At 38.6% G+C, this 19,335-nt stretch overlaps 1 protein-coding gene across 1 annotated transcript in view; it reads left to right on the forward strand.

Annotated features, from left to right (window-relative positions):
* The first annotated feature begins 592 nt into the window (after positions 1–592).
* LOC115217989 (diphthine methyl ester synthase) overlaps positions 593–19,335 on the forward strand; it is a 434,790-nt gene continuing 416,047 nt past the window's right edge. The window contains exon 1 of the mRNA XM_029787730.2: positions 593–808. Coding sequence (XP_029643590.1) covers positions 674–808 — 135 coding nt within the window. The 5' untranslated portion in view covers positions 593–673. The remainder of the gene's footprint in view (positions 809–19,335) is intronic.

Below are 19,335 nucleotides of genomic sequence, written 5' to 3' on the forward strand. Positions count from 1 at the left end.
CATCTCCTACAAGATAATATAAACAAGTCAGTAATGACAAATTCGATGCATGCGCCTGTTGCCAGTGCTTCGCGGAGAAAAAGCATCAAAAATAATATATGCAGACAAGAAAAACATCAGCGCGGAGGGCATCCTCATAAAGAAAAAGACTAAACATTTGTTATCAAGAAGAGGCTATCTGCATAAATTATCTGAAAAGCAATGCACTTTCTCGCCTTGGAACTGTGCAAACATGAATAAATTATCGAGGACGGTTTGTTAGTGGAATACAGCGAGTGCATTCAAGAACAAGTATTATGGATATCAAAGTATCATTAAATATAAAATGATATACAGAAAATACGTCACGAATAACTGGTTGTTATTAACCATAAAAACGAAATAATGAAATAAACTGAATACGTTTTCTGCTTTTCACTCAATCGCCCGAAATGATTGTAGTAATTTATAAGTAATTTCATATGCGTATCTTTATATATTAGACAAGAAAATTATTATATTCCCAAGACAGAAGATAATCAATGTGTTTGTGACGTCACATACAGATATACGGATGCACACCCACGCATAAACCTTTGTGAGGAGAGTAGTTTTTAGAGTGATCTCCCTTGACCGACTACTACAAGTTTGTTTATATATTAAGGTTCGCAACATCGAAAGGAAAAAAAAAAGCATGTTTTATTTCATAGGGCTTGGGTTAGGTGATGCAAAGGATATTACAGTGAAAGGATTAGAAATCGTGAGAGCAGCAGATCGAGTCTATTTAGAGGCATATACATCGATATTGACTGTTGGCAAAGATGAACTGGTATGGAAACACGTGCTTTTTTTTTTTTTTTTAAACAAAATATATCTTAGAATCTTATATATATATATGTATATATATATGTATATATATATACATATATATATATGCATTCTAGCACGATCCTTTTTATTCAAGCGTCATACCGCGTCACATACTTATTTCGCTGATTTCTGTTCTTTTCTCTCTCGATAGTCAATAACATCTGTCAACATATTTTTAAACAGATCGAAATCTAATTTTATTATATCATCACATCGCTGCCACCTAACAATTTCTAACTTAATGTAGGTAGTAGCAGATAAAAAAAAAATAATTGTTTGTAGTATTTCATTTACTCATTCCGTCAGCAATCTTTAAATGCAGTAGATTTGTAAATATTAAGTGATGCAGTAATATCTTAAATAACGTTTCCGCTTCTTGTTAAAATAATATTGTATGTCATCAAATATGAGCATTCAAATGTATATCTGAATCAGTGCATACCTGAATCAACAAATAATCGAATTGTTGACATTTGTCGCGTATAATGTCCTTGACAAACGCAGAGCACCTGTTTACCTTTATAATTATTACGCAGTTTTAACAACTATTTTTTTTTTGTTCGTGTAATTTAACAAATATAATTATCAGAATTCGACAAGACTAGCACTCGTTTTGCTGGTCAGCATCAATCCATTAAATGCAACACAAAAACAGGTGTTATGTTTCCTTCGTGTGAAGAGGTGTCATCTAATTAGCGCTTCTTCATTCTGTGTTGAAGGGTTCAGTCCCGACAACGCAGCGTATTTCTTCACCCGGTACACGAATATATTTCGATACTGCGTTTACGCAACATTAGCATAAGTTATGAATTTCCCAGTCGTGTTTCCCTAAATTTCGCTTCTGCACTCTTAACAGAAAAGCTCAAACATCGGCGGTGATGGTGTGCATGCATGCATGCATGCATGCGTGTGAGTGTTTGTGTGTATGTATATATATATATATATATACTCATACATAACACACGCTCACAAATGCGTGCGCGCACACAAGCGTAACTATATTAAAGGAAATAATACGGGGGAAGCCATAGACAAAAGTAAACTATTTCGTTTAAGAAGGAATGCTATGCGACATCATTAAAACCGTCGAAAAATATACAGAAGGTGTATTTTACTAACATGATCCAATCAAAGATTGTGGGGGAGAAAAATGAAAAGATAAGTAAATGTTGTTTTAGCAGCGCCGGTCACACTGGCATATTCGCACATACACACACTCGTGCCTGCGTTCGTTTGGGTGTACACAGTCTATGTAGTCGAGTTCATTCATTCGTTCGCTTGCGAGTTTCTCACTTTCATACATTCATTCAAGCGACGAAGAGATGCCTCGTCTAATCCAACGCATAAAAATGATAAACTCGGAGTAGTAGTGGATGAAATTATTTGATCTGAACAAATAAAAGATGCAGTTTTAAAAATTCTTCATCGATAATATAGAATATTGACTAAAATTTAAAATAATTAAATCTTCTCTCTCTTTCTCTCTCTCCAAAGATACATGTGTGTATGTGTGTGTGTATATACACATATATACGATATAAAATTTATACATATATTCAAGTATATATATATATGTATATATATCTATCATTTTATCTATCTATCTGTCTATCTATCTATCTATCTATCTATCTATCTATCTATCTATCTATCTATCTATCTATCTATCTATCTATCTCTATATATATATGTATTATATGTGTATATATATATATATGTATATATATGATATGTATGTATATATATATATATATATATATATATGATATGTATGTATATATATATCTATATATATATATATATGATATGTATATATATATATATATATATATATATATTATATGATATGTATATATATATTATATATATATGTATATATATATATATATATATATAATATATATATATATATATATATATAATGCATATATATATATGATGTATGTATGTATGATATATGATGTATATATCTATTATTCAATATATATGTGTATCTATCTATCTATCTATCTATCTATCTATCTATCTATCTATCTATCTATCTATCTATCTATCTACCTCTCTATCTAACTCTCTCTCTCTCCCTCTGTATATATGTGTGTGTGTTTATATATATATATATATATATATATATATATATATATTAATCTTTCAGATCACCAATTATTCCCACTTTTCATACTGCGATAGATATTTCAGTGAATTGGCAAATAAATACAATTGCATAACAAAATATTGATTTTTCGATTGTTGGTTGTCAATATAAAATGGTATATAATACAGTTGTATAAAAAAACGCTATCTAGTTTAGAAACGTAAAATACAGTAATTTAAAAATGTAAATGTGGTCTATAATTCTAGAGAAAAAAAAAGTGCCGTATAATTTAGAATGGTAAGATAGCGATATATAATTTAGAAATATGAAAATGGAATATAATTTAGAAGTATATATGCCAATCAATAAGATAATAATTTCTTGCTGCATTCAAAATATGTGATAATCTATTGACTCTATTTAATATATGTCTCATATTCATTCTACCCACGGACAGAACTTAACTTTAAGACAGAGGGATAAAACTAAATACTATAAGGCATTTATGTATTTAGTGTACCATTCTTCCAATTATGCCATGGTACTAAAGACATCATCATCATCGTCGTCATTATTGTTATTGTTGTTGTTGTTATCATCATCATCATTAACATCATCATCATCATTTCATGTCCACTTTCCCATGCTTGCATGGGTCGGATGGAATTTGTTGTGACATTTTCTACAGCTGGATGCCTTTCCTGTTGTCTGCCTTCACCTGTTTCCAAGTAAGGTAATATTGTCCATGACCCAAAATGTTTCATGGAACGTTGAGAATAAGGTATATGATTTGCATGGCAGTAACATTTCTTTACAACTATCACATGAAGTCAAGGCATGGTGATAGTAACACACTCAAACACACACATGCATATATAATTGAAATTTATAGAAAAACAAAAGATGAAAACAGGTGTATGAAGAACAAGTGAGTGTATCAATTTGATGCTCAGGGAAATGAAAAAGTCTTTTACGTTTCGAGCCTACACTCTTCAACAGAGAGGAATAAGAGAAAATAAACAGAGAGAGAATGAAAAAAACTTGTAGATTTCAGCAGTCCATCATGGCAAATGGCAAATATATATATACACATATATATATATATATGTACCAAAGTAAGCACAACAATGTGAAACAAGGTGGAAAAAATAGTACTCAAATACTAGTGGTAGAGTAATATGCTTTATTAATAAAGCTGCAAAGACATCACAAAGACTGTTGCTCAGAGTTTCACATTCCTCTTTGCTGGATAGTTTTGGTTTAAATTCTAAACCAAAACTGTCCGATGAATGGGAATGTGAAACCAAAACTGTCTGACGAATGGGAATGTGAAACATTCTGAGAAATAGTTTTCATTATGTCTTTGCAATATATATATATATATATATATATATATATATTTATAGGTGTGTCTGTGTAGTAAGAAGTTTGCTCCCTAACCACATGGTTCTGAGTTCAATCCTACTGCATGGCATGTTGGACAAGTATCTTCTACTCTTGCCTTGGGCTATATCTATATAATTGTCTAAAGCCTTGTGAGTGGATTTCAAATATATATATATATCTGTGTGTGTTTTTGTGTCAGTGTTTGTCTCCCCCACCACTACTTGACAGTCAGTGTTGCTGTGTTTACATCCCCATAATATTAGCTGTTCGGCAAAAGAGACGGATAGAATAAGTACCAGCTTTAAAAATTAGTACTCATGTTAATCTATTTGACCAAAATTTTTCAAGGTGGTGCCCCAGCATGGCCACAGTCTGATGACTGAACTAGTAACAAACAAAAGATATAGGTACTTACGTATATACATACATCTATATATGTATATATATATATATATCATCATCATCATCATCATCATCGTTTAATATATATATATATATATTTATAAATATATACATATACATACATACATGTATATATATATATCATCATCATTTAGCGTCCGCTTTCCATGCGAGCATGGATTGGACTGTTCAACTGGGGTCTGGGAAGCCAGAAGGCTGCACCAGGCCCAGTCTGATCTGGCAATGTTTCTACGGCTGGATGCCCTTCCTAATGCCTATATATACATATATATATATATATGTATATGTGTATATATATATGTATGTGTGTGTGTGTATATATATTATATATATATATTTATTTATATATATACAGTGTCCCCCAAAAATGCATACACATTTAAAATAATTGTAAAGTAGGTGTTTATTAAAATACACTTTATTTTCAAAATTTAATTGAATCTACAGACATTATTTTATTGTTTTGTCGATGCCTGCTTTCAAACTGATGTCCATTCTGGTCTAGGCACTGGTGACAATGTGAAGCAATAGAATTGCAAAGATCACAAAACAATTTTTTTGTTTGGTATTTGTGTGCATTCTTATTCAATAGCTTTATCTCAAATCAGCGATTGTTGCAGGTTTCATAGCATAGACCTTGTCTTTTAGGTATCCCTGTAAAAAAAGTCTAGTAGTGTGAGGTTTGGTGAATGCAGAGGGTATTCAATGAAACCCCTTCGTCCAATTCACCTGTTGGGCAAGATCTCATCAAGGAAGGATCTAACATTGCGATGATAGTGTAGGGGTGCCTCATCTTCAAAGTCTTCTCTAATGCTTGGCATGACAGACTGTTGCAGCAAGTTCAAGTAAACAGGACCAGTCACAGTAGCATCAAAAAAGAATGGTCCCATGAATCCTCTTGATGATAAGCCACACCACACTGTAACTCCTGGTAAATTAACATGGTGCTCCACCATAACATGTGGATTTTCAGATCCCCAGTAGGTGCAATTGTGGCAGTTAATTGAACCATTTAATTTGGATGTGGCTTCATCACTCCACACAATCTTTGTTATAAAGTGTGCATCTTCTACACATCGTACCAAATACTACTTGCAGTACCATACTCTTTAGTCTGGATCATCATCATTAGTAGCATGGACTAATCTTGGAATGTAACTTTTCCTTTGACAATACTTCAAAATGCTTTGGACAGTCGATTTTGAAATACCTACCTCACGACTCGCTTGCCACACAAATTCTCTTGGACTTTGGTGATACATTTCCAGCACTTCTTGCTTTGTGGGGGTTGTCAATGTTTGTGGTCTTTTAGAACACTGCTCGTGGACATTCTGAACAGTTCCATTAGCTTCAAACTTATCTCTAATTTGAGTGATGGTAAGTTGCATTGGTGGATCTGTTTAAAACTTCCTCCTTAACTGTCTTTGCACTTCAAATATGTTTTCACACTTCCAGAAGCATTTTAGAATGAAATTCCTTTGTTCAAAGCTTAGTCTGACTGCCATCATTAATTCCAATGGGTTTAATCTGGAAAAAAAACCCCATCAATTTAGTTATCAGGTACTAAAGTGTGTATACAGTTTTTGGGACACCCTGTATATTATATATATATATATATATATATATATATGTGTGTGTGTGTGTGTGTGTGTGTGTGTGTGTATGTATAGATATATATATGTGTGTGTATATATCATCATCATCATCATCATCATCATTTAACGTCCGCTTTCCATGCTAGCATGGGTTGGACGGTTCAACTGGGGTCTGGGGAGCCCGAAAGCTGCACCAGTCCAGTCAGATCTGGCAGTGTTTCTACAGCTGGATGCCCTTCCTAACGCAACCACTCCGAGAGTGTAGTGGGTGATTTTATGTGCCACCGACACAGGTGCCAGACGAGGCTGACAACGGCCACGCTCGGAGGGTGTTTTTTATGTGCCACCGACACAGGTGCCAGACGAGGCTGGCAGACGGCCACGCTCGGATGGTGTTTTTTATGTGCCACCGACACAGGTGCCAGACGAGGCTGGCAGACGGCCACGCTCGGATGGTGTTTTTATATGTGCCACCGACACAGGTGCCAGACGAGGCTGGCAGACGGCCACGCTCGGATGGTGTTTTTATGTGCCACCGACACAGGTGCCAGATGAGGCTGGCAAACGGCCACGATCGGATGGTGCTTGTTACGTGCCCACAGCACGGAGGCCAGTCGATGCGGTACTGGCTACGGCCACGTTCGGATGGTTTTCTTATGTGCCACGTGCCACCGCACTGGTACCACAAAGATACAAATTCCATTGATGTTCATCTATTTTGATTTGTTTTGATTTGATTTGATTTTCACTTGCCTCAACAGGTCTTCACAAGTGTCACAAGAAGGAAGGTATGCACAGGTGGACTGACTACGTCCCAGGTAGGGGCCATGGGTTATGGCCTGACTAGTCTTGCCGGGTCTTCGGATGGTGTTTTTATGTGCCACCGACACAGGTGCTAGATGAGGCTGGCGAACGGCCACGATCGGATGGTGTTTGTCATGTGCCCACCGCACTGACTACGGCACTGATGGATTTCTTGTGTGCCACAGGCACTGGTACCACAAGATACAAATTCCATTGATGTTCATCTATTTTGTCTATTTTGATTTGATTTGATTTGATTTTCACTTGCCTCAACCGGTCTTCACAAGTGTCACAGAAGGAAGGAAGGTATGCACAGGTGGACTGACTAGTCTTGCCGGGTCTTCAGAAGGTGTTTTTTATGTGCCACCGACACAGGTGCCAGATGAGGCTGGCGAACGGCCATGATCGGATGGTGTTTGTTACGTGCCCACAGCACGGAGGCCGGTCGATGCGGAACTGGCTACGGCCACGTTCGGATGGTTCTCATGTGTGCCACCGGCACTGGTACCACAAAGTGTGTACCACCAGCACTGGTACCACAAAGATACAGATTCCATTGATGCTCATCTATTTTGATTTGTTTTGATTTGATTTTCACTTGCCTCAACAGGTCTTCACAAGTGTCACAAGAAGGAAGGTATGCACAGGTGGACTGACTACGTCCCAGGTAGGGGCCATGGGTTATGGCCTGACTAGTCTTGCCGGGTCTTCGGATGGTGTTTTTATGTGCCACCGACACAGGTGCTAGATGAGGCTGGCGAACGGCCACGATCGGATGGTGTTTGTCATGTGCCCACAGAACGGAGGCCAGTCGATGCGGTACTGGCTACGGCCACTTTCGGATGGTTTTCTCTTGTGTGCCACGGCACTGGTACCACAAAGATACAAATTCCATGATGTTCATCTATTTTGATTTGTTTTGATTTGATTTTGATTTTCACTTGCCTCAACAGGCCTTCACAAGTATCACAAGGAGGAAGGTATGCACAGGTGGACTGACTACGTCCCAGGTAGGGGCCATGGTTTATGGCCTGACTAGTCTTGCCGGGTCTTCGGAAGGTGTTTTTATGTGCCACCGACACAGGTGCTAGATGAGGCTGGCGAACGGCCACGACTGGATGGTGTTTGTTATGTGCCCACAGCACGATGGCCAGTGATGTGGTACTGACTACGGCCATGTTCGGATGGATTCTTGTGTGCCACCGGCACTGGTACCACAAGCGGTACTGACTACTTTTTATGTGCCACCGACACAGGTGCTAGATGAGGCTGGCGAACGGCCACGACCGGATGGTGTTTGTTATGTGCCCACAGCACGATGGCCAGTGATGCGGTACTGACTACGGCCACGTTCGGATGGATTCTTGTGTGCCACCGGCACTGGTACCACAAGCGGTACTGACTACGGCCACGTTCGGATGGATTCTTGTGTGCCACGGCACTGGTACCACAAGCGGTACTGACTACGGCCACGTTCGGATGGATTCTTGTGTGCCACTGGCACTGGTACCACAAGGATACAAATTCCATTGATGTTCATCTATTTTGATTTGTTTTGATTTGATTTGATTTTCACTTGCCTCAGCAGGTCTTCACAAGTCGGAAGGTATGTACAGGTGGACTGACTACGTCCCAGGTAGGGCCCACGGGTTATGACCTGACTAGTCTTGCCGGGTCTTCGGATGGTGTTTTTATGTGCCACCATGTTCCCACAGCACGGAGGCCAGTCGATGCGGTACTGGCTACGGCCACGTTCGGATGGTTTTCTTGTGTGCCACAGGCACTGGTACCACAAAGATACAAATTCCATTGATGTTCATCTATTTTGATTGATTTTCACTTGCCTCAGCAGGTCTTCACAAGTGTCACAAGAAGGAAGGTATGCACAGGTGGATCGACTACGTCCCAGGTAGGGGCCACGGGATATGGCCTGACTAGTCCTGCCGGGTCCTCTCATGCACAGCACACTTCCATAGGACTCGGTCTTCAGTCATTTCCTTGGTGAGACCTAAAGTTCGAAGGTCGTGCTTCACCACCTCGTCCCAGGTTTTCCTGGGTCTACCTCTTCCACAGGTTCCCTCAACTGCTAGGTTGTAGCACTTTTGCACACAACTATCTTCAGCCATTCTCGTCACATGACCATACCAGCGCAGCCGTCTCTCTTGCACACCACAACTGACACTTCTTAGGTTCAACTTTTCTCTCAAAGTACTTACACTCTGACGATTATGAACACTGACATTACACATCCATCGGAGCATACTGGCTTCATTTCTTGCAAGCTTACGCATATCCTCGGCTGTCACGGCCATGTTTCACTACCATGTAGCATGGCTGTACGTACACACGCATCATATAGTCTGCCTTTTACTCTTAGCGAGAGACCTTTTGTCACCAGCAGGGGTAAGAGCTCTCTAAACTTTGCCCAGGCTATTCTTACTCTAGCAGTTACACTTTCAGCACACCCACCCCCGCTACTGACTTGGTCTCCTAGGTAGCGGAAGCTATCAACTACTTCTAGTTTGTCTCCCTGGAACGTGGTAGAAGTTGGACTCTGCACATTTCCAGTGTTTATTTCTCCTGAGCATCTGCCACAGACAAAAACTATTTCTTAGTTAGCCTTCCTTTGACATTGCTGCACCTCTTATGTGTCCATAGCTTACACTTGGTGCACCTTATAGAGTTTCTACCTACACCTTTTTTACAGATCGAGCAGGGCCATCTACCTGAAGTCGTTTGTGGTTGGTCCACCTTCCTACTTATTAGGACTTTGGTTTTGGCTAGGTTGATTCTAAGGCCCTTCGATTCTAATCCTTGTTTCCACACCTGAAACTTCTCCTCCAGTTCTGATAGTGACTCAGCAATTAGAGCAAGGTCATCAGCATATAGGAGCTCCCAGGGGCATCCTGTCTTAAATTCTTCCGTTATTGCCTGGAGGACTATGATAAATAGGAGGGGGCTGAGGACTGAACCTTGGTGGACCCCAACCTCTACCCGGAATTCTTCACTGTACTCGTTGCCAACCCTCACCTTACTAGCTGCGTCTCTGTACATGGCTCGCACAGCTCTCACTAACCATTCATCTATCCCTAGTTTCCTCATTGACCACCAGATAAGGGATCGGGGGACCCTGTCAAAGGCTTTCTCTAAGTCAACAAAAGCCAGGTACAAGGGCTTACCTTTGGCTAGGTATTTCTCCTGCAGCTGTCTTACCAGGAATATAGCATCAGTAGTACTTTTCCCTGGCACGAACCCAAACTGCATATCATCTAAGCTAACTCTCTCTCTAATTAACTGGGCTATAACCCTCTCCGTAACCTTCATTACCTGATCCAACAGCTTGATGCCCCTGTAGTTATTGTATCTAGGGCATCGCCTTTACCTTTGTAGCAGTGACTATTATGCTGCTACACCAGTCATTGGGTATGACTCCTTCGTGTATCACCTGGTTAACTATACGGGTGACTATGCTATAGCCGACACTACCAGATATTTTGAGCATCTCTGCAGTAATTCCTGATGGGCCTGGGGCTTTCCCTGTCTTCATGCTTCTAATTGCCTTAGCTACCACGGAACTATCAACTCGGATAGCTGGTCCCTCTGTTGGGTCAACATTCGGCAGACTCTCTTTATCCCATTCATTTTCCTCATTCAGCAACTTTCATAGTGGCGTCTCCAAGCTTCTCTCTTTGCATCCTCATTTAACGCAAGTGAACCATCCTCCATGCGAACACATTTCTCTCCTACCACATCTCGATTCTCTCTCACACACTGTCTTGCAACACGAAATACCTCAAGTCTTTCATCCTCACGGCGCAGGACATTGGCAAATTTTCTTTTATCTGCTTCCCCTCTGGCTAGATAGACCTGTCTCCTAGCTTCCCTTCTGGCAGTCTGATACACTTCCTGCTACCACCGTTCTTCCAGGCCTTCCAAGCCTGTTTCTTTTGTCTAATAGCCCTATCAACAATATTGTTCCACCACCATGTTATTTTGGGTCTTAAGGGGACTTTGCACCAGCCACAGATCTGGTCAGCGGCTTTCAGCAGGTTGTCCCTCAGAAACGTCCAGTTGTCTTCTACCCCATGTGTAGCTATACCCCCTTCCACTTCGTCAAAGGCTTCAAGTAACATATCTCTAAATCTCTGTCCATTCGCAGGGTCTTTAAGCTTCCAGACCCTTCTTCTCCATGTTGGTCGTCTTCTAGTCGCCCTCTTAGTCCTGATCCTAAAGTCACTAACTACCAGTCTATGTTGTGGGGTGCATTCTTGCCCGGGAAGGTTTTGGCATTTATAAGCAGCCATCTTTCCCTTTTTCTGGCGAGGATGTAGTCGATATATATATATATATATATATACATATTATATGTGTGTGTGGTGTTATAGATATATATATGTGTGTATATATATATATATATATATATAATATATATATATATTAAGTAGATAAATGAATTATCTTATTACGGATAATTCGAAAGATAACCGATACCTGGTTAGCAAACTCACAGCAGTCTTTCCTATACTTAATATATTATATATATATATATATATATAATATATATATATATATTATATATATATATGTATATATATGCACATACATACATACACACACACACACACACACACACACACACACACACACACACACACACACACACACACACACCACACACACTTATATATATATATATATATATATATAGGTATGTATATATTTGGTGGGCTTCTTTCAGTTTCTGTCTATGAAATCCATTCAGAAAGCTTTGGTCACTCCTAGGTTTGGTCACTTGCCCAAGATGCCATGCAGTGGGACTGGACCTGGGACCATGTGGTTGGAAAACAAACTTCTTACAACAGAGCCAATGAAATAAACCAGATTAAACATAGATTGTCTCTTCCACTATTTGTTACAAATGCAATCCATCAATGGGTGATTAGTTATTTTCTGACATTAGATGAAAGAAATGGGATGTTGAACATTCACACCAACGTCTCTGGGAATCAAAATTGTATCATGGCTTCTGCACACCTGGTATGTGTCGCAAACCTTCAGTGGTCATCAAGACAATAGTAGATATTTTTTGGTGTGTGGGAAGGAAGGCAGTAAGTTGGCAGAATTGTCGGCAGGCTGGACAAAATGCATTTCATCTGTCTTTGTGTTCTGAGTTCAAATTCCACTGAGGGTGACTTTGCCTTTTATCCTTCTGGGCTCATTAAAATATGATGCTGATTGAATAATCAGGGTTTGTAATTGACTATCCCACTCCTGTTAAATTTCAGGCCTTGTGTCTCTAGTAGAAAGTATTATTTGGAGAAATTGTGATTGTTGCACATTTTCAAGATCTAGGAACTTCAAGTTGATTAGTCTTGTAACTCTTATCAGGATGTTGGATCATTTTGATCTTTGTACATTTGACCTTTGTACAATCATTCAAGGATTGAATACACTAGAATAGCTTCTTAGATACAAACGTGTTTAAGCATAGTATTCATTAATTTTACAGTACTCCCACTGTCTGAAATATGAAATCTAGGAATTTACTACCTTTTCTTGATCAAGAACCATCATAGAAAAAACAAACAAACGAAAAAAACCCAAAATAATGTCTCTCTCTGTTTTGCCCAGGTTAGCCCACTTTGAGTAGGCCTACGATCAAAAACTTTTCCATTTGTGTTTTCAAGCAAAGTCCATCTAGTACTACATTATCTGATATGTCTTTCTCTTTTTCTAAAGATGCTGGAGTATGATTTGAAAGAGACATAGCTGCTATTTCTACCAGGTTGAATGACCTTGTAGAGGGTCCCTGATTGGTTCATCAACAGTGTGGTAGTAGTGATCAGTTATGTAAAACTATCAGTTCAGTGTGGCATCACTGGAGGCCTTTAACCCTTTTGTTACTGTATTTATTCTGAGATGCTCTGTGTTTCTTTCAATTACTTTAGATATAACAAAGGATTTAGTAAAATAATAACTTAGTTATCATGAAGCTAGTGTTAGGAACATAAATTGTGACCAAGGTTTGGTGGAAGATTTTAATTCAGAACTTTTGAAAAAAGACATTTGTACTAAGAGACAGAGCTGGTTTCAGCCAGGTTGGTAACAAAAGGGTTAAGTCTTCAATTAATAATTCAATGGTTGAATGTGCCAGAATGATTATGTCTTGCTTTCTTTAAACTCTCAAAAGGTTTTTGAGCAAAGTACTGCAGGATAATAAAACACAGAAACTTTACAGTGCTACCACTGCTTGCAGTAGTAAGCTGCACCACACCATGTTGCTTTTATTTGCCTTGCCTAGAGTCTTCAACTCTTGATGGAGTCATTGGGGTCCTGTCATACCTTGTGGTCTTTTGCACTTAAACTTGGTAGAGTGTATCATCCACCTCCAAAGCTGACCACATTAGATCTCTTCTAGCAAGAGAGAGAGAGAGAGAAAAGAATTAACTTTAGTACTGGGTAGATATCATATTTATTAGCTTTAAAAAAGATGAATGGCAAAGTTGACCTTGGCAGGATTTGAACTCAGAGAACAAGGAGTCACAGCAAATATTGTAAAGCATTCTATCCAATGGGTCTGATGATTCTGCCATCACTACCTTAGTATCTGTTTACATCTGAGTGGTGTGGGCTATTCAGAATTAAATATCTTGGCAACAATGGTATTTTGGCCACTTTTATCAGGGATTGGCAAAGTGGTCAGTATTGACTGCTAGGTGACCATCCAAGGGATTGTTAAATCGATGAAACAACTTTGAGCATTAAGAGTGCTGAATTATTATTGAACTAAATCCTGAAGGAGTGCAGTAATTGAAGGCTGAAACTCTTTTTTGCCAAATATTGATGCAATAATTAATGCTCACCAAACACATATTACACATTAAAAATTCTGATTATATATCAATATAATTTGACTGAAGTTTTAGTGTTCATTAAATATTTTCATTAAATTTCTTGAAATATTTTTTTTTATTAAAAAGCAGTAATGGCACAAAAGAATGCGGTAGCGCAGTAGGCAGTGCGTCAGTCTCATAATCAATTGCTTTTAGATAAAGAATTTTTTTAATATACATTTTAATTATATTTTAGAAAAATCCATGATGGGAGTGGGTTGAAAAGTTTCAATGATTCTATGAAGGGTTAATAATATAAGAAGTTTGCTGACACCCACTTTGTGTATGTATATATATATTGCTGAACTCTTGGTTGCTATGACTCCTCAGTAATGTCATGTGAGATAATTGCAACTGGGAAGGACAGACAGTCTATGCTTGTGTGTTATTGAGAACTCACCTCTATTGCGTTAGACTTGCAAGACCAGAATGATCTTTTTGCATTTACTTACACACAAAAGAAATTAATTATTACTATTATTTCATGTCAATCTCATATCTTTGCATTATTTCTCAAAGCACCCAAACAACAAGGGGTGTGAAAATCTAGGATTGTTTCTTGTGAAATTAAAAAAAAACAAGAAATGAAAAAAGAAAAATGTTTTGAACAATTGAAAATAGTGTTGGCACAGCTAAGAGAAATTTTCTGACAAGATTAAGGATAAGAGCACGTGTGTTGTGACTCCGAGTAAAAAACATAATGGGCATGATATGCCCAATGGCATTGGTATTCTGAAAGAATGACAGTATCCTCATTTAGGAATCAAAAACTAAGCTAGAGGTTAAACCTGACATGAACATGTCAACTAATAGCCATTCTTCATGTTGATATATGACGCTTGAATTTCTAAGGGAAGAATATTAGGAGCACCAACAGTCATCATGTCCTGTCTGACAAATTAGTAATTCATTCACTTGTAGTTGTTTTATACACACTTACTCACACACGTACACGTGGGAGTGCTGAAATGTTCCTGGTTTTGGGTAAAAGAAAATACAGGAAGATCAGTTAATTATGATTGTATTCAACATATTCCCCTTCTCAGATTCACACACATATTGCAGCAGTCCTTCAGTTTTTCAAAGCCCTATAAAAAAACTCAGAAAGCTGGAATTCGAACCAAGCCTTTCATGATGCCCTTAAAGACAGTAACCTTTCAACACCCCCTCATATATATATATTTATACACACATACACACACACACACACATACATGCATATTCGGTCATCCCATAAATAATGCAGTTTTTTTTATAGTTCTTTTATTTTCCAGAATTAAGATAAACAAAGTTCTTTTTAAATCTAAAATATACTCTCTCTTTTACTTGTTTCAGTCGACTGTGGCCATGCTGGAGCACCGCTTTTAGTCGAACAAATCTAACTCAGGACTTATTCTTTGTCAGCCAAGTACTTATTTTATTGGACACTTTAGTTGAAGCGCTAAGTTATGAGGACGTAAACACACCAACATCAGTCATTAAGCAACACTGGGAGGGGGGGGGGGCAAACACAGACACACACACACACACACATATATACAATGAGCTTCTTTCAGTTTCCATCTACCAAATCCACTCACAAAGCTTTGGTCAATCCAAGATTATAGTAGAAGACACTTGCCCAAGGTACCATCCAGTGGGACTGAACCCAGAACCATGTGGTTGGGGAGCAAAGTTCTTACCACACAGCCACTCCTTCATTTTCTACAATGCTCTTCCATCTATCTGGTAGACTTGCAAGGCCCGCCTTCCAAAATTCATTTGTCCGTGGCGAAAAATACTCCTCCACTACTGTTCTGACCTCGTCTATAGATTTCATATTTTTTTCCATCCAAATCATTTTGAAGACTGGGGAATAAACAATAAGCAGATGGGGCAATGTTCAGTGAACATGGTAGGTGGGGCATCGTTTCCCATTCAAACTGCCCCAGCCTTGGCAATGTCATCCTTACTGTATGTAGCCGAACATTATCCTGATGGAAGAACACCTTTTATCTTGAAACAAAAGATGGTCGTTTTTCATCTATCTCCAACTTGAATGACTGGTTGAATGACCAAATGTAAGCTTCCCTGCTAGTTCCCAGTTACAATGGGATTTTGTTCCACCAAGGTTTGCAGAGCATCCTTCTTGAGCTCTACAGATCTTCCAGGACAAAGCTCATCTTCAAGGCTGTAGTTTCTGGTTCAGAATTTCTGGAACCACCATTGACACTAGCTTATACTTATTATTTGAACCCCTTATACTGCATTACTATTCCTCCCACTTTCCATTGTGTTGTTGCCTTTATTGAACTCATAAAGCAAAATATGTTGAATATGCTTCTTTGTCACTTCCATTATAGGTTTTTTTTTTAAATTACAAAATAACTGTTAAAATCGAACTGCACTCTTCAAAACTTGCACAAAGAATAAGAACAAGGTAAAATCACTTCATGCTTTTATAGCAAGTTGATGCAGGTAGTTTATCCTGTCTCCCAATTGGAAAAAACCGCATTATTTATGGGATGACCCAGTATATAAAAAGTAAAGTCAGTTGCCACATCAAAGTGGCTGTTTCCTGTTATTATTAGTTTAACCCCAGGCAGATTCTATGCCAACTGGTTATCGGTGTGACTCTGCACCCTTTATATGCAATATATTGTTAGCAGCAGGAGCGAACCTCCTACCACCTTCTACCAGGTAACAGGATCGTGAGACTGAATCAGCTTCAAACTTCTTAGTATAGTTACTACTCTATCTCTTCTTGAGATCTTACAACTAGCTATTACCAGCGTTGCCTTATTGGCACTTTGCCGGTGTACAAGTGACACGTAAAAATAAAAAAAATATATATGTGTGTGTGTGAGTGTGTGTATGTTTACACACACACACATATATATACGTATATACCTATATAGTCCAACCCATGTCAACATGGAAAACATGCATTAAAGGATTTTTGTGAGTGGATTTGGTAGACAGAAACTGAAAAAAGCCCCTCATATACATGTATATATATATATATATGTGTGTGTATATGTTTGTGTGTCTGTGTTTGTCCCCCCAACATCGCTTGACAACCGATGCTGGTGTGTTTACATTCCCATAACTTAGCGGTTTGGCAAAAGAGACCGATAGAATAAGTACTAGGCTTCCAAAGAATAAGTCCTGGGGTCGATTTGCTTGACTAAAGGCAGTGCTCCAGCATGGCCTCAGTCAAATGACTGAAACAAGTAAAAGAGTAAAAGAGTATATATTATATATAAGACAGGCTTCTGCAGAGTTTCATCAACCAATTTTCACGAAGTATTGGTTTACTCAAGAATGTACCAAAAGATACTGCTAAGTTACATCATAGTGAGATTGAACTTGATAACACATTGTTATGAAGCTGACATCGTAACCACACAGTAATTCTTATAACTAAGAATTGAAACAGACCCATATAGAAGCAGATGGAAGCTTACATTTTAAGCCAAACAGGAACTTACCGAATTACATTCAACTACGTGAATAGATTTAACCAATAAATTGTGCCCTCTTTTGGCTTTGTTTTTTTTTTTTGCGTTTTTGCTCACAAGCATGTTCCCTGAGGGTGAGTCAACTGATAATGTTTGGGGAAAGATTAACAAGTGTACGTGTGTGGGTGAACAGGGCATGAGTATTAACTGATAATAAGTACTCTTGCACTTGACTTGAAATATTGCATAATTGTGGTGTAATAAGTCAAGAGATAATGTCTCTTGAGAAAGGTAATCCAGTGCAGCGTTGCATGATACAGTTAGCTCCTTTCATTTCCAGTGTTTGTTTATCTTCTCATGATCTATCAACAAACATTGCAAAAAAGGAGTGCTTTTATGAATTGATGAGGGCCATTAGACAAGCCTGGGAACCTTCCAAATGATCTAAAACACAATGCAGCAGTAGGGGTTAGGGTGGTTGTAGTAGTAATATTGGTTGGGCTGAGTCCCATAATCTTCTTAATCACTGCAGATTTTGTTGTAGTGTAGGGTAACTTGGAAAAATCCGCCTGGTGGAGCACACTCATCCCTAAGCTGTTCTAACCTCAAAAGGATAAGGCAACAAGGGAACCTCCTTTGAGTCACTCAACTTGCTAGAAATAGCAGTGAAGTAGCTCTCACGTCTCAGTTTACTTTTAAAAAATATATATAAGGATTCATTAGATAATATGGTACTACATAGAAAAAGCAAACAGGAAATTAATGGTGATGATGATATGCGGAAAATAATGATAAGAGGGTCATAGTTTAAGTACTTTTGATCATAAATCTACTAAATTACATTTAAATGATTTTTGTTCCTTCTCAAGCCATGCCTGACTCATAAGGGCCAGTTTCCCGGTTTCCTTGGCCATATTGTCTTGGGGACCAAATGTAATAGAGTATGCACTGTTAATCTCTTACCTTGTTATCAATAGGCGTAGGAGTGGCTGTGTGTTAAGTAGCTTGCTTACCAACCACATGGTTTTGGGTTCAGTCCCACTGCATGGCACTTTGGGCAAGTGTCTTCTACTATCGCCTCAGGCCGACCAAAGCCTTGTGAGTGGATTTGGTAGACAGAAACTGAAAGAAGCCTGTCGTATATATGTATATATATATGTATGTGTGTGTGTATATGTTTGTGTGTCTGTGTTTGTCCCCCCAACATCGCTTGACAACCGATGCTGGTGTGCTTACGTCCCTGTAACTTAGCGGTTCGGCAAAAGAGACTGACAGAATAAGTACTAGGCTTACAGAGAATAAGTCCTGGGGTCGATTTGCTCAACTAAAGGTGGTGCTCCAGCATGGCCACTGTCAAATGACTGAAACAAGTAAAAGAGTAAAGAGTAATTATCCAATCCAAGTAAATCAGTCATACTCTTATTTAAAAAAAAAAAATCCAACCCTCTCCAACCCCTATTAATAATAATTTACTTTCCTCCAAAAAACAGTAAATAAAGTGGGTGAGGTTAGATAAAGCATCCAGACTAAAACATTAAGCAATATAACTAAATGCAATTCAGCCAAATGATTTGTCTTTGATCTTGAATGACTTTGTCTCTGGTGATTCTCATTTTGCCAACTCTAGAAGGATAAAAGCATCCATTACACTCCAAGAGTGTAATGGGTGCTTTTATATGCCATCAGCATGGGTACCATTAGCATGACAATGATATCTGTCATGACTGTGATTTTGCTCAGCTTGATGGGCCTTCTTCTCAATCGTGACATAATGCCAAAGGTCTCAGTCATTTCCTCTGTGAGGCCCAACACTCAAAAGGAATTCGGCCAATTTGCCTCCGGGAGGCTCA

This window comes from Octopus sinensis, linkage group LG12, assembly GCF_006345805.1.
Source record: "Octopus sinensis linkage group LG12, ASM634580v1, whole genome shotgun sequence".
NCBI lineage: Eukaryota > Metazoa > Mollusca > Cephalopoda > Octopoda > Octopodidae > Octopus > Octopus sinensis.